Below are 16,699 nucleotides of genomic sequence, written 5' to 3' on the forward strand. Positions count from 1 at the left end.
GTACATATTGGTACATGCATGTGTATGTATATATGTGTATATTAATATACATGTTTGTTGCCAGACTGCCCCTCAGAAAGTCTGTACTGATTCAAACTCCTATCAGACGGCAATGGCACCCCACTCCAGTACTCTTGCCTGGAAAATCCCATGGATGGAGTAGCCTGGTAGGCTGCAGTCCATGGGGTCGCTGAGGGTCGGACATGACTGACAGACTTCACTTTTACGCACTGGAGAAGGAAATGGCAACCCACTCCAGTGTTCTTGCCTGGAGAATCCCCAGGGACGGGGGAGCCCGGTGGGCTGCCGTCTATGGCGTCGCACAGAGTCGGACACGACTGAAGCGACTGAGCAGCAGCAGCAAACTCCTATCAACAGTGTAACACTGTTCTAAACTTAGTCAATTTTTATAACAGAAAATTATCTCACTGATTTTTATTTGCATATTTTCCATTATTAGTGGGCCCTCACATGACCTTGAATGTTAAATGTGTTTAGAAATAAAACTAGAAATTACATATCTCTGAGAGAAGCTGTATTATCACAGACTGTATGACTGTCAGTAAAACATGACATTTATCAAAGATTTGAAAACTGAAGTTTTCTGAGGCAGGATGGTTATGTAGAAAGGCTGGTTTTAATTAAACAACTAAAGCAAAACTGTAAACCAATTAAAATGCAATACCCATCAGATGTTCAAAGGTATTAAGAAAAAAATGCAAGTGCAATGATTTAGGGACATGGTGGGGAATGCTTGATGAAAATGGCCCAAGTGTTACCAGTGTTAAAGTAGGCTGTTACTCTCAGCTTATTCATAACTGGACTCTCCTTTTTCTCAGGTGTTAACAGACCACACTGAGGAAGAGCTGCATTCGCAGCTGCACGTTTCCCCCTCCCCTCTCGACCGCTCTCGATTCCTCTACTCCATAGCCCTGTTTTCGCTAGAATCAACGTCCACACCATTTCTTCCAGCTCTTGGCCTATCGCACAGGAAGCTGCTGCTGCTGTTTAACTCTGGGAGATCGGAGCGGGAGAGAAGACATCAGACATGACGTAGTCTATGCCTGTACTTAGTATGTGGGATATGACAGTACATGAACACTTACTAAGTATATTACACACACTGAATCCATGAGGTATTAATACCATCTCCTTTTAACAGATGAGGAAACAAGAAAGGGTAATAAGCAACTTCCCCAGAGTCACATGGCTGGTAAACGACAAGGTCTGGATAAAGCCCAGAGCTGACTGACTCCTGAGTCCATACTCCTTATCAGTATGCCACACTGCTTTTTTAAAACCTGAGTTGTTTTTCATTTTTTTACCCAAATATATGTTTTTTGAACCACACAGATAACCCATAAAGGGTTACTCTGCCTCTAAACACCAATACTTAATTACACATCTTCTAGTTTTTAAAAACAAGACAGTTTTGCCGCGTTTGCCCTAGATCTTCTCTTGAACAGCCACAGTCCCTTCAAATGTTCCTCACAGGAAATTGATTTTAGTTTTCTCACTGTCCTGGTCTCACTCCACTGAATGAACTTATTTGTCCATGTCTCTAAGTGCAGCACTGAAAATGGAACACAATGTCTGCCCTGTAAGCTAACTGACAGAGAAGAGTGGGGTTATCATCCCACTTCACTCGAAACGACAATCGTCCAATAAATGAAGCCTTCTGTTTATAGCCACAAAACTTTGATGACTCATATTTAGCTGAAATTAAGTCTTGATAACCTAGTCACATGCACTGCTAAACCATTCCTCACTTATCAATAGTGACTCTAGTAACCAGTAAGAAGAATGAAAAATAAGTAAATTAGAAACATAAATGAGATAGTCAGGAGACATATGCCAGAACAAGCTCTTTTCAAGCATTTCTATAGCAATCTTGGGGAACCAATCACTATATGTATGTTCTCATCATTAACAGCATCCAGCTCTTCTACATGACAAGATTATATTTCACGTTAGGTAGAAAATCTGCTAGGCTTTTAATCTACATGTAAAATACACATACACCTGTTATTATTAAGGGCAAGTGTGTGTTAATTGCTCAGTTGTGTCCAACTCTTTGTGACCCCATGGACTATAGTCTGCCAGGCTCCTCTGTCCATGGGATTTTCCAGGCAAGAATACTAGAGTAGGTTGTCATTTCCTTCTCCATGAGATCTTCCCAACCCAGGGATCGAACCCGGGTCTCTAGCATTGTAGGCAGACGTTTTACCATCTGAGCCACCAGGGAAGTCAAGAATACTGGAATGAGTTGCTATTTTTTCCTCCAGGGGATCTACCCGACCCAGGGATTGAACCCAGGTCTCCTGCATTGCAGGCAGATTCTCTACCACCTGAGCCAGCAGGAAAGTTACATACAGTTTATACCCTGCCAAAACCAGGACACTCTGGGAGTGAAAGAAGGGACACTATTAATAACTGCATAGAAAACTACGTAAACTGTAACACATGTAAACCGGTCATAACATGGGAACATGGCTACCCTAGGCATACTGGATGTGACTAGATAAAATACCTGCTGTAAACTAAGGACACGTTTGAAACTTTCTTCCAAACAAAGAGTGATCAAGAAAAATTGCAGCATATCCATTATTGACTATTTAGCATGCTTTCTTTAATAGATGCTTTAGGCATCAAAGCAGTACTCAGGGCTTGCAAAGGCTTCCCATGTGTCTCAGCTGGTAAAGAAACCACTTGCAATGCGAGAGACCTGGCTTCGATTCCTGGGCTGGAAAGATCCCCTGGAGAAGGAAAAGGCTACCCACTATTCTGGCCTGGAGAAGTCCATGGGGTCACAAAGAGTCACACACGACTGAGTGACTTACACTTCACTTTCAGGGCTTGCATAGGTCTGCCTACACCTCAGCTCCTTTGACTCTATTTCCAACTAGATCCCTCTTACTCACAACAAAAGAAAGATTGCATATTCCTAAACTACGTATTTTCTGTACACAGAGATTTTCAGGAATGCAATATTCATGGTAGGGAAAGGAAGGGAATCCAAGCTCACAAGATTAAGTGTCTGTCCACAGTCTCACGGACAGTAAGTGACAGGGCTGGAACTGGAAGCTGCTTGAGTTTTCTTACCACTCAAAGAACTGCATTCAAGGCTGGTTCTGCTATTAAATGTGTAGTAGCTTCTTAAGATACTACCGGTCTCTACCTAGTAATTTCAGAACTCTGGATATAAAAGCAGGCCTGTTTCCAATATGGCTTGTGAAAACAAAAGTAAGAACTAAAAGATCTTCTGAAACAAAGGTAAGTAAGATAAAGAACAAAAAGTACTCAGGGGCATGAACACAAGAAAGTGTCAAAGTTTCCTACTTTAAAGACATGACGTCATCCAAGAACACAGCGTTGCTCCTCCAAAGAACACCTCCAGAGGGGGTTCAAATAACATTCAGAGACTGAGAAGATGAGAAGGAGCCACCACGAGACTGATGTCTCAGAAGTGAGATGAAAAAAGTACAGTGTGAGGGTAGAAGTGATCAACTCTGTCAAGTTATGTTGAAGGTCAACCGAGAAGGGCTTCTAGTTGACTCTTGGATTTTAGAATATGGATGTGGTGCTTGTGCTCAGTCGTGTCCGACTCTTTGGCACCCCAGGACTGTAGCCCGCCAGGCTCCTCTGTCCATGGGATTCTCCAGGCAAGAATACTGGAGTGGGTTGCCATTTCCTCCTCCAGGGGATCTTCCCAACCTAGGGATCAAACTCGTGTCTCTTACATCTCCTCTACTACAGGCAGATTCTTGACCACTGAGCCACCAGGGAAGCCCATGAATGTGGTAGATTGTTGTTGTTTTTTTTTTAAAAAAAAGGCTACAAATTCTTTACCACAAATCCCACCTGGAGGTGGAGTCTACTGCAAGTTACATTTGGCAAACATGATGCAAGCACAGGTTTGCAAAGTGTTTGTGCAGTGGGGCTTCCCTCTCTTTTGCTACTGGGAACTCTTTCACCATCAAGTGAATGAACACAATGGAGACGAAACAAACATGGCTAGGGCCCTGGCTGACAGTAAGCCAACCCCAGACACACAGATGAGATCATTCCAGCCAGGAAGACCAGCCCGGTCAGCCACGGGAAGAACTGTCGAGAACGGCCCCCCCCGAATTAAAAACAAATAAAATGGTTTTGTTCTAAGCCACTAAACTTTGGGGTGGCACGTTAACAAGCAAAAACTCAGTGATAAAGAGGAGGATACCGGAAAAGAAAAGAGCTGTTTCAGTGGAGGAGTGGGCATGGATATCTGATTAGAGCTGGACTATGAATGAATGGGCAGAAAGAAGGGAACACAAGACCTGTGGCTGACACCAGCTGAGCTACAAGGGCTTCCCTTTCAAACAGGGCCAGTTCCTCAACCAGGAAACACCAAACACTCCTATGTTGTTTGCGAGGTATTCCCTACCCTCTTCCAAAGCCTTTATATATAGGTATGGTGGCACAATGGCAAAATCCTTCTACTGAAGCACTTACTCGGTGCATCCAGCTATGGCCAACTCAAGCATACCTCCTCAAAGATGCAGAGGACAGACGGATGAGGGAACTACATACTCTGCTACTTTACTGCCAATAGGTTTTAGCAGCAAAGTGTACTTGATATTTACACCTGTCCTTAGAGGAGTGTGTGTGTGTGTGCGTGTGTGTGCACACACAGGAATCCTTACAGGGCACCTAACCAGCTCTTAACAAGCCTTGGCAAGCTCATCATTTCTTATTTTCCAGATAAATTCTGTTTGAAAAAGAACTCTAATTACATACATTTAAAAGCACTTGTAAAATAAATTCAAACAAGTTTTTCATAAAATGTCAAAAATTCATAAATAACTTACTTGGCAATCCTCAGCTTCCCAACTTCACCTCTTCCAGGGGCTTTAGCCCATTGCTGCGACAAATATTTAGGAACCTAAAACAAAACAAAACACTATTAAACTAGGTTTGGATGCAAACAAGCTAACAAATCCTTTCAGGCATAAAGTGATATACAGCTTCTATTTTACTTTTTGTCATAACTGACCACTAAATAGCAAGCTCTGATTATATGTTTTGCACTAAAGAGATACTAAGATATCTAAGATATGGTTTTAGTTCTCAAAGTGTTTAACACCAGTTGAGTTGGTGACACAAAACTAAAAGTGGTCATATAGCTTAACAATAATGAAGTGCTAATTTATGTTCCCAAGTAAGTCTAATAAAAGTTCAGAGATGAGAAAGGCTACCAGAAAAGGCTTCTTGGAGAATAACACTGACACGTTATGTGGAGACACTACTGAGCTTAGGATGATTTGATTTATTATGTATAAGATAACTAATATGATGAAGGACCTGTTGAAATAAAAGAAATTATTCAATGTAACAATTAGCATTTATATAACACTACTTTCCTGACACTGTGATACGCACTTGTCAAACACATGAGGCAGCTACTGTTCATTATTCCCATTGCACAGACTATGAATTTGGGGCACCCAGGGATTATAAAATTTAGCCAATGGTATATAATTGGCAAATGAGGACCCAGGATTCAAATCCAGGCACTCTAGTTCCAAGGCCTATGCTTTTAACCTATACACTATATTGTGCGTGCAATCAGATATACGCAATCAAAATCTCAAAAGGCTAAGAGCATATAACCTACTATGGGCCACCTGTTGTTTCTTCTAAGACATAGCTGAAGCTCGGGAATCAGTACATACGTTTCAGTTCAGTTCAGTTGCTCAGTTGTGTCCGACTCTTTGTGACCCCATGAATCACAGCACGTCAGGCCTCCCTGTCCATCACCAACTCCCAGAGTTCACTCAAACTCATGTCCATCAAGGCGGTGATGCCATCCAGCCATCTCATTCTCTGTCGTCTCCTTCTCCTCCTGCCCCCAATCCCTCCCAGCATCAGAGTCTTTTCCATTGAGTCAACTTGTCGCATGAGGTGGCCAAAGTATTGGAGTTTCAGCTTTAGCATCAGTCCTTCCAATGAATACCCAGGACTGATCTCCTTTAGAATGGACTGGTTGGATCTCCCTGCAGTCCAAGGGACTCGCAAGAGTCTTCTCCAGCACCACAGTTCAAAAGCATCAATTCTTCGGTGATCAGCTTTCTTCACAGTCCAACTCTCACATCCATACATGACCACTGGAAAAACCATAGCCTTGACTAGACGGATCTTTGTTGGCAAAGTAATGTCTCTGCTTTTTAATATACTATCTAGGTTGGTCATAACTTTCCTTCCAAGGACTAAGCGTCTTTTAATTTCATGGCTGCAATCAGCATCTGCAGTGATTTTGGAGCCCAAAAAAATAAAGTCTGACACTGCTTCCACTGTTTCCCTATCTATTTCCCATGAAGTGATGGGACCAGATGCCATGATCTTTGTTTTCTGAATGTTGAGCGTCAAGCCAACCTTTTCACTCTCCTCTTTCACTTTTATCAAGAGGCTTTTTAGTTCCTCTTCACTTTCTGCCATAGGGTGGTGTCATCTGCGTATCTGAGGTTATTGATATTTCTCCCGGCAATCTTGATTCCAGCCTGTGCTTCTTCCAGCCCAGCGTTCCTCATGATGTACTCTGCATATGTTAAATAAGCAGGGTGACAATATACAACCTTGACGTACTCCTTTTCCTATTGGGAACCAGTCTGTTGTTTCATGTCCAATTCTAACTGTAGCTTCCTGACCTGCATACAGGTTAAACATACGTTTAAGATGACCCTATTCTGGAGGAGTAAGATGCTACACAGGAAGCATGAAGTGCAATGCCTCACACAAACCAAGTGCTCAGTGAGTGTCAGATGTCATTTTTATTTTCCACAGTAAGTCTGGAATGATAACATGAATGTATAACAGAATCAAAGAGAGCTTCCAAAGCTGGAAAAGAAAAAATTATATCTAACAAAGTTTCATTTACAAGAAGAACCACATGACTATTAGCTGAACTGCAGCGCTTTGAATCGAGTAAAAATTCAAGAAAAGAAGACCCTAACGGTATTTGTTCATTCCTTACACTAAAATAAACTGAACAACCACTGTGTCAAAAATATGCCAGAAGCCTGGAAAAGATGTAGGGGAAGGAAGCCCACGGTGTCAGGTACCATGCTATACATTTTGCACCCACAATCCCATTTAATCTTCCCAATCACCTCGCAAAACTGCTACCGCTCTCCTCATTCTGTAGATGAGAAAACCAAGGCTCAGAGGATTGAAGTAACATGGTTAGCTAGTATTAGTCAAAGACTCCAGGCCAGTCAAATGCTCTCTCTGCTACACCATCCTTTACATAGAGATCCTCCAAAGGAAAAGGAGTTTTGAAGATTCCATATCTTAAAGTTTCAACTATACTGAGCTCCATTGTTTATGCAAGCTTACACGATTGGCAAATTTCTTATGATAACTGTACCAACCTATTAGGTCTGCTTTGATTACAGATAAGAAGAAAACCCACTCAGGCATACAGAAGATTTACTTGGCAAAAGTAATTAAACATTCCAGAAGGAGTGTTAAGGTGGCCTGATTAAGGGCTCAAATACCAGGACTCTCCATCTCTCAGCTCTTCTCACCACACTGACTCACTTCTTTGACAGCCTTCCCCCGCATGTAGCGCGATGGCTGAAGCCACTCCTGAAGAAGAAGAGCTCTTCCCCAAATCCCCAGAAAAATCGTTTTTCTCTTGTGGCTCTGATCAGGTCACGGGTCCTTCGTCTGGCCTGTTACTGAACCAGAGATGAGATCCCTTCACTGGCAGCCTGAGCCAGTGACACCTCTGGGAAGGGATAGTCAACACCTTAGAATCACCAGACTGAAAAGGGGGAGTGGTGGTGCCCACAAAGGAAACTCAAGGTGCTGACACAGTGAGTCAAAGAAGCAAATGTCAACATTACCTGACAGAACTAAATACAAGAAGTGAAACTGATCAGGGCAAATACTGTTACATCAAATAAAACCCTGAATCCTCAGGCTATGTAAATTATTACCTCATGGCCTCAATCTTGAAATCCTGCCTAACAAGTCAGCCTTTGCTTCTGCATTTGTCTGATTTTTAGCCCAAGGGCATCTTCTTGTCAATTACTCTAACACAAAGAAGAAATGGAGTTCTACAGATAGCAGCCTGCTCTAACAATCAATCTCGAGCTATACCCTCTAATAAAGTCCTTAGGGTAAAGATGGTGGCTTTTCTTCACCATATTCCAAGTTTCTGATTCATATACGGTTAAGACTTTCTCATTATCAAGAACAGTACCCTTTCCATAAACTGTATTTCCAGGAACCCTTCTGACCACCGTCTCCTAACTCCCCGGCCCTCTCCTCAGTACTTCAGCTCCAACAATTCTTCCATCCTTCACATCAGCGACTCTGTCCCTGTCTGCTTACGTCTTCCCTTCTCTCTGAGATGGAACTACATTTCACAGTCCGTCATTACAATCATTCTCTTGTCCCTAACTCCCTCCATCATACTGGCCTGGCAGAATCTAACCCTAAATAAAGCCAAATGTTACTAGTAATGTTGCTTATCTTATTAATTAATCTATGTATTGTTTTATTTGATTGTGTTATTCCTCCTCCACACTTGCATCTGAGCATCTGAAGAAAGACAACCACGCTAAATGGTCTCCCCTGAAATCCTTAGAGACTAACATCAAGTAAGCCCTTCAAGATGCTGGGCAATTTAACTCCCTCTCCCTGGTCAACTGACACCTGCAGTGGGAAAACCACTGCAGACAGGCCACATGTCCCGTCACTCCTCAACCCTCTAACACCTCTTGCTTCCTCTTCCCTCCAAGATGATAACCTGACTTCCTCTTCCACTGAACCATCAAAGAAAGCTTCTAAGTCTACCACTTAGCCACAGGGGAGCCTTTAACTCTGCTCTCCCCTCCTAACAGATGGACTGTGGCCACTCCCTCCACATGTGCACTGAAATTTTGCCTATAGTCTAACCTAGGACATCTTTCCTTCAGTGCTACTCTTTCTCCCCTCCAGTCCTTTCTTTATTCTCCCAACAGAATAACAATGATAATGTGTGTTAGTGGCTCAGTCATGTCCAGCTCTTTGCAACCCCAAGCCCACCAGACGACTCTGTCCGTGGGGTTCTCCACGCAAGAATATTGGAGTGGGCTGCCATTCTCTTCTCCAGTGAATTTTCCTGACCCAGTGGATCGAACCCAGGTCTCCTGCATTGCAGGTCAGACTCTTTACCATCTGAGCCACCAGGGAAGCCCAAAGTGAAAGTGTTAGTTGCTCAGCACTGTCTGACTCCTTGCAATCCCATGTATGTAGGGACTATATGTAGCTTTCCAAGCTTCTGTGACCATGGAATTTTCCAAGAAAGAACACTGGGGTGGGTAGCCATTCCCTTCTCCTGGAAAATTTTCCTGACCCAGGGATCGAACCTACACCTCCTGTTGCAGGCAGTTTCTTTGCTGTCTGAGCCACCAGGGAACAGAGAGCTTCCCAAAAGTGGGAGAAGACTCGAAGATGGCCCTCAATGATCCCCACCCGCTGATACTTGCACCGTTGGGTAACACCCTGACTGCATCCTCCCAACTAAGCCACGCCAGGAAACTCCTGAACCGCAGAAACTATGATATCAAAAGTGCGTCCTATTTTATGCTACTAAGCCTGTGGTGATATGTTATATAGCAATAGATAACAAACACGTTAAGTGACATTTAATGTATTTCAATGTTTTAAATAAATTAACCATTTAATTCTCACACAATCTGTTTCTTTTTTCCATTTTACAAGAGAGGAAACTGAGGTGTGGGGAAGTGAGCAAATGGACTTGCGGCCACACCCTTGGAAAGGGCAGGCTCCTCCATCCTTCGCACCCACTGTCCCGTGTCTCTCCCTCTCTCCACCGCAAAGCTCTGAGTGAGCCGTCTCTGCTGGCTGACCACAGTTCCTCCTCTGCCGCTGTGTTCTGCTCTAGACAGGCTCTCCGCTCCACCACTCCACTGACACGGCTGCCTGTGGTTAAAAAGCCCTCCGCAGTGTCAAGCCAACGTTCAGTCCTCATCTTGCAGACCTGTTAGAAATATCTGAGCATCTACTGTCTCCTTCTGCAAACACTTTCTTCACTTGGCGTCAGGTCACCACAGTCTCATGATTTTCCTCCCACTTCTCCAGACACTCCTTTTTCAGTCCCAAACATCTTGATTCTCATCTTGCTGACCTTTTGACCTGAGAGAGCCCTGATTTCAGTCCTCAAGCTTCTCCTCTTTGTCTACACTCATTCTTACATAACCTCATCCAATCCCAAGACTTTAAATACCACCTGTGTAACTACAACGCCCAAATTTACAGTTCTCCCCTCAAGTCCCAAATTACACAATCAGTTGCTTACTCAAACTCTCCATCTGAATATTCAGGAGACATTTCAAACTCAAAATCTCCACTCAAGAACTGATTCTTACTCATGAACCTATTCCTCCGGCAACCTTCCATAACGTAGTAAAAGTCAACTCCATCCTTCCAGGTACTCAGTCTGAAACCATGGACTTACCCTGAATAGATCCTTTTTTCTCACATTCCACATCCAATCAACTGACAAAGCCTGTCAGCAATGCCTTCAAATTACAACAGGACTCCACGTCCTGCTCACCAATTCCAGGGCTACCATCCTAATCCAAGCCACCATCATCTCTTGTATGATTATTGTCCGCATCCACTTTAGTCTCAACACAGCAGCCAGAGTGACCATATTAAAACAGAAGTCAGATGACACTGTTCTGCTCAAAGCCTTTCAGTTTAGTTAACAGACATCTACACAGTGCTTATTACGTGCCAGATACTTTTCTAAGCACTTGAAAATCTTACCTCATGTGATCCTCATAACAACTTTATTATTATCCCATTTCACAGAGAAGCAAGTAAGGCATCAAAAAGTTATCATTCGTCCAAAGTCTCACAATTTCTAGTGGTGAAGCCAGGATTCTAACCGAGGCAGTCCGGCTCCACCATCACCATCCACACCTCCTCTCTATGGCCTCTAGCCTCCCATGGCACCCACTGTAAAAATCCTATAATGTCTCAGACAACTCAGCCCACTGAGATCCACGGCCTCACCTCCTACCACTTTCACTCACTTGACTCTAACCACACAGATCTATCAACATTCCTAGCACCATCCCACCTGAGGGCCTTTGATTTGCTGTTACTTCTGTCTAGAATGTTCTTCCCCCAAATGTGTGAAGGGCATTCCCGTAACTCCCTTTAGGTCTCTGCTCAAGGCCCACCTTATGGGTGAGGCCCTTTCCCACCCAATTAAAATAGCATCCTCAGCTACCTTCTGCACTCTTTACCCTGATTTATTTTTCTTCAGAGCACTTAGCACTTGCTATACAATTCTCTGTTTATTGTTCATTCTCCCTCTCCATTAGAATGTAACCTGCACGAGGCAGGTGTTTCCTCTGTTTTGCTTACTCTGCCACATCCCTAACAGAAGAACAGACTAGCATGCAGTAGCAACAGAGCTATTATTTTAATGACTGGATACTGTTAAAGAAACATTAGCTACTGTTAATGTAATGACAATGACGGTGTTTTTAGAATAAATCCAGTCTATGGAGTTTAATTTTAATAAATCTCATTGCATTCTCAAAGAGAAGCCTTATTTCAGAGATCCACCTTAAAATAAGGGGGAGAAGAAAACACCAATGGTAGAGTGAAACATTTTCCAGCCTGCCACTGCCCCCTTATTGCTGGTTCCCTGACATGCTGCTAAGGTAAAGGGAAGACAAGAATGTTCCAGAGCTCCTGCTGAGACCACAGTTCTTCAATACATTAACCACGTCAGAAGACCCTGAGATCAAACTGCCTGAGAACACAATGTAGGCCATCAAACAAGACAACAATTCTAAGTGAAGTAACTATGTATTACAAAATAAAATTAAGAATCATATTCAGTATAATAATTGAATCTAATACAAGCAACTGGCCAACTTAAAAAAAAGATTATGTGCCTGAAGTTAATTGATAAAAACAAGTCTGGAACTCACACTGCACTGTCATCATTATTAAAATAAAACTGAAAGTTCCTAAGGTAAGCCTACTAGCTTATTTAATTCAGAAGGTTGCCAAAATACTATACCCTTGTAATGAAAACTAGTAGAATACAATGATGATAGTATGTCAATCATATATAACTTTTTATACCAAAAGATTATGGAATGGGCTTCCCCAAAGCTCCAATGCATTAAGATGGGAAGAGGCCTTCGTTGGTGGTCCAGTGGTTAGGAGTTCACCATGCAATGCAAGGGACACTAGTTCGATCCCTGGTCCAGGAAGATCCCACATGCCCCAGGGCAATGAAGTCAGCGACTGCAGCTACCAAAGGCCATCCACCCTAGAGCCCAGCTCTGCAACCAAAGAAGCCACTGCAATGAGAAGCCCGTGCACCACAACTAGAGATGTCCTACAGACAGCAGCGAAGACCCAGCACAGCCAAAAATAAACAAATAAACATTTAAAGAAAAAAAGGAAGGGGGCGAGGAAAAGGAAAAAATGGTACATATGGTTCCGAGGCACCAAATCTGGACCGCTGATATTTTTAATTAAAAGATTACATTTTATCTTTAAGCTGTATATTTAAGTCTACAACATGGTTTTATATGCACATGAAACAATTACATCAGTCAAGCTGATTAACATATTATCTCTTCACATAAATTACCTTGGTTTCTAGATGAGAACACCTGAATTCTATTCTGAGAAAATTTCCCCCAAACACTCTTGTCAACTTGTCACTTGTGAGATAGCTGTGTTGTTTCCACTGTCTCCACATTCATTAAAGAAAGGCAGATGGAGACAAGACAACAGGTACAACAGGGGATGTTTTCTCAGATTTCCCAAGACCAGGGAGAGTGACAGCAAATGACTCACTTCAGCATTATTTTCTCAGAGAAATCCCCTTGACCTCTAGGCTATGTTCCTTTGTTATGCACACTCACAAAACAGTATTCCTTTCTTCAGTGACCTTATCTATCTGTGCGTAACTGTTTTCATTAGGACCAGCATGGCCTGATGTCTGTCTCAGCGAGCGCACTGCGGACTCCAGTTTACAGAGTATGGACCCTGTCCGTTCTTGCTCATAGTAAGGTACTCAGAGCCTAGAACAAATGACTGGTGACCACTGAAAGCTTGTGGAAGAAATCCATCTGCCTGCCCACTCACTCAAGCTACAGAGTAGTAAGGTCAACTGCACCTTTGAAGCCAAGGGGCCAAGGTGGTATATACAGAGGTTACTCCTCTAAGCTTGTTTGACAGCTTTGCTTCTCTAGTATCTGCTGCTGCTGCTGCTAAGTCACTTCAGTCGTGTCCGACTCTGTGTGACCCCATAGATAACCAGCCTCCAAAGCCATGCTTCTCCCAGGGTATACAAGCAAATTAAGAGCAATGTGTGGACACTGGCGTGGCACCCATTTCTTCAGTTAGGAATGAAAGTCTTATCCCCCGAGCCACTGGGAGTGTGGCCACAGACAGCCCACAGTTCTTAGCTCTGTTTGCAAGTGCTTCCACGGAAGCGTTGACCATGATCACACACCCCTCCTGGGCCAAACCACCCAGTGCCCAATTCTGCGTAAGTCCTTTTCCTTCCACAGGGGATGATCCCAACAGCACTCCGTAACAAACCCCTGCATGCTCATCACCTAAGAACCAGCTTCCCTGGGAATCCAATATACATCAGGCAGCTTTTACTCACACGTTGTCTTGAAGGTCAATGTATTGTGTTGATAAGATCCAAGGCCATAAAAACAAATTCCCCAACCCCCACTTCTGTTCTCCAGGGAGAAGACTCATAAAAGAGACCCAAGGGGTGGGAGTGGGGGGAAAGGACATTTTCTATTCCTGGCATAAGCTTTGTAGCCAAACAGACCTAAATTTGAATCACTGTTCCATGCTTGGGCAGGACAATTAACGTAAGCCTCAATTTTACCATCTGAAAGATATAGATAATTAGGCTCAGAGGTTAAAGCGTCTGCCTCCAATGCGGGAGACCCGGGTTTGATCCCTGGGTCGGGAAGATCCCCTGGAGAAGGAAATGGTAACCCACTCCAGTATTCTTGCCTGGAGAATCCCATGGATGGAGAAGCCTGGTAGGCTACAGTCCACGGGGTCGCAAAGAGTTGGACACAACTGAGCGACTGAACAGAACAGAGTACCTATTCACAGGTTTGCTTTGTAAAATACTTGGCACATTATAAGTTTCTTTTTCTCCTGCAAGGCTTTGGAGTATCACCCATTCCAGTTTTATCTCTCCCTGGTGATAGCTTTCTCTCTGGCTGCCAATGTCCAATTGCTTATTTGTCTGTGAAAAAAGAGGCTAAGCTTGATGGCTTTTGAGGTGTTGAATGAAAGTGAAAGTCGCTTGAAAGTGAAAGTCGCTCAGTCGTGTCCAACTCTTTGCGACCCCATGGAGTATACAGTCCATGGACCGTATACAGTCCATGTGTACATGGTATACACGGACTACAGTCTCTGGAAAGACTATACAGTCTCTCCAGGCCAGAATACTGAAGTGGGTAGCCCTTCCCTTCCCCAGTGGATCTTCCCAACCCAGAGATCGAACCCAGGTCTTCCGCATTGCAGGCAGATTCTTTACCAGCTGAGCCACAAGGGAAGTCCAAGAATACTGGAGTGGGTAGCCTATCCCATCCGCAGCAGATCTTCCCGACCCATGAATCAAACCGGGGTCTCCTGCATTGCAGATTCTTTACCAACCGAGCTACTGAATGGAGGACCCAACATTCACAGAGGATGATGTCCGTCCCTTTGGTCCTGATTCACTCCTCCAACAAACATCAATCAAAATGCTCACAGAATGAAGGCTGATGGGACTTGAAACACACCTTTTTGCTGGCCAGAAAGTTGTTGGGTGAACCTACTGCAATGCTTGTCAATACCTCCACTTGTCCATTTCCTCTAAGAAAGATAGTTTTCTTATCATTCAAGCTCTGATAGGATATTCATTACTTAAAAAATCCCACCACTCCTAAAAATGCTGCGAGCTCTATCTCCTCTTCTTCCCCATCTGGTACCCTTACCCTCCAGCCAACCATAACTACAGAAGACGACTTTTCCAGAAGTCTAAATGTTGGAAATAAAACAATAGAACTGTGCTAAAATGCTCTTAAATATCACTTTTAGGCCACAATTTGGTATACAGTGTGCAACAGTAGTACTGTGACCGGCTGGCAACCTGACAGTGGCAAAGACTGAGCAGAGGAACCGGGCAACACCCACTGCACGGGTGAGCTCCCGGACCGAGGAGCAGACGATATCTCTTGTAAAGCAAATTCAGTCAAGTCTATTATCTATCGAAATTTATTTAGATCATCATTCTCTTGTAGATTTAAAATATTCAGAACTCCAGAAATGGCCTTTGTCTTGCTGTATTTCACTGTTTGCTGACCCCAGGGTAGGCAAGGCACGAGCGGGGATGGATGAAGATGCAAGGCACCGCAGAGACCACAGATAGTCTTTATTTGCAGCAGCAACGCGGACATGCTTTATTTTCTAATGGCTGACACAGCAACAGCAACAACTGCCCAACTCAACTAGACTCACCTCGACTACAGGAGCTTTTCAGGTGGTGCTTATATAGACCACAAAACGACGCGCATGCACGGCGCCACAAATGATCCCAGCTGTAGGATGTGAGTGGCCTGGGGCGAGAGAACCTGACCACCGCCACCTGGCCAACTACTCTCTCCCTACAGCATTTCACTGGTCAGAACAGATACAAGTAGTGGACATCCTGGTACACTATCTTCCACTCTATTTGCTTTTCCTGAACACACTCACCAGCCCTGCTCGGAACTTCCCCCCCCAACTAATCAACTCCATAGGCTCTTCTTAAATGTCAGCTTCCCCATGAAGTCTTCCCTGATTCCACCGGATAACTTTTTTACTGCTTAAAACTCTGAGATCTTGTATGTATAACTCTTACTGTATTTATCCTTTTCCTTACTTGTCTAGTGATGAAATTAATAATGAACAAATTAATTATGAAAATGGCGCAGCAACTTGCGATACTCTAGGAACTCACCTACAACAATTGATCCTCAAAGATCAGAACTCAAGGCATGATTTATATAAGAAATATGAATGTATACCGAAAAGATTTAAAATTGCATGCGGTTCTATTCAAATTCTAATTTGAACTATCATTAGTAAGACTTCTTTTTAAAGCGATAAAATCTATTCAAATGGCCATCTAAGAGAGAACACTAAAATTTCTTAACTTTAGATTTGTAACTTTCTCTTACAACCTCATTTGTCAGTTACCGCATTCTGACAACTTTTGCTGAAAAAGTTTCCCTAACTCCTGAGACTTCACTAACAAATGTCTAGGATTCTGTGATAATTTTCTAATTTTGAGTCTGGTTATCTTCTCCTCAAGCTTCCCCCTCCCCCCAAAAGAATCATTTGTACCCCTGCCTTACTCAAAACCCTCCAAGAGTCTCCTCATTTCCTGTAGACTAGAGTTAAAACATTCCCATTTCACAACGTGACAGTATCAGTATATGGTCCCAATCCTCTACTCCAGGCATGATGTCCTCTTTGTTTTCCAGCCCACACCACGTTGCTGTGCATTTTCACTCTTGCATTTCAGAACCACTCTCCATGGTATGCTACGGAGATACTATGGGCCCCCGATCCAAACCTCTGTAAGGCAAACAACATTTACTGAGCGCTC

At 43.4% G+C, this 16,699-nt stretch overlaps 1 protein-coding gene across 1 annotated transcript in view; it reads right to left on the reverse strand.

Annotated features, from left to right (window-relative positions):
* Positions 1 to 16,699, reverse strand: part of GTF2F2 (general transcription factor IIF subunit 2) — a 150,389-nt gene that overhangs the window by 131,175 nt on the left and 2,515 nt on the right. Inside the window, exon 2 of the mRNA XM_055426057.2 lies at positions 4,848 to 4,921. Within this exon, the coding sequence (XP_055282032.1) occupies positions 4,848 to 4,921 (74 nt within the window). The remainder of the gene's footprint in view (positions 1 to 4,847; positions 4,922 to 16,699) is intronic.

The sequence above is a fragment of the Moschus berezovskii genome, chromosome 13 (genome assembly GCF_049115385.1).
Source record: "Moschus berezovskii isolate FMDL1 chromosome 13, NW_MosBer_1.0, whole genome shotgun sequence".
In the NCBI taxonomy this organism is placed as follows: domain Eukaryota; kingdom Metazoa; phylum Chordata; class Mammalia; order Artiodactyla; family Moschidae; genus Moschus; species Moschus berezovskii.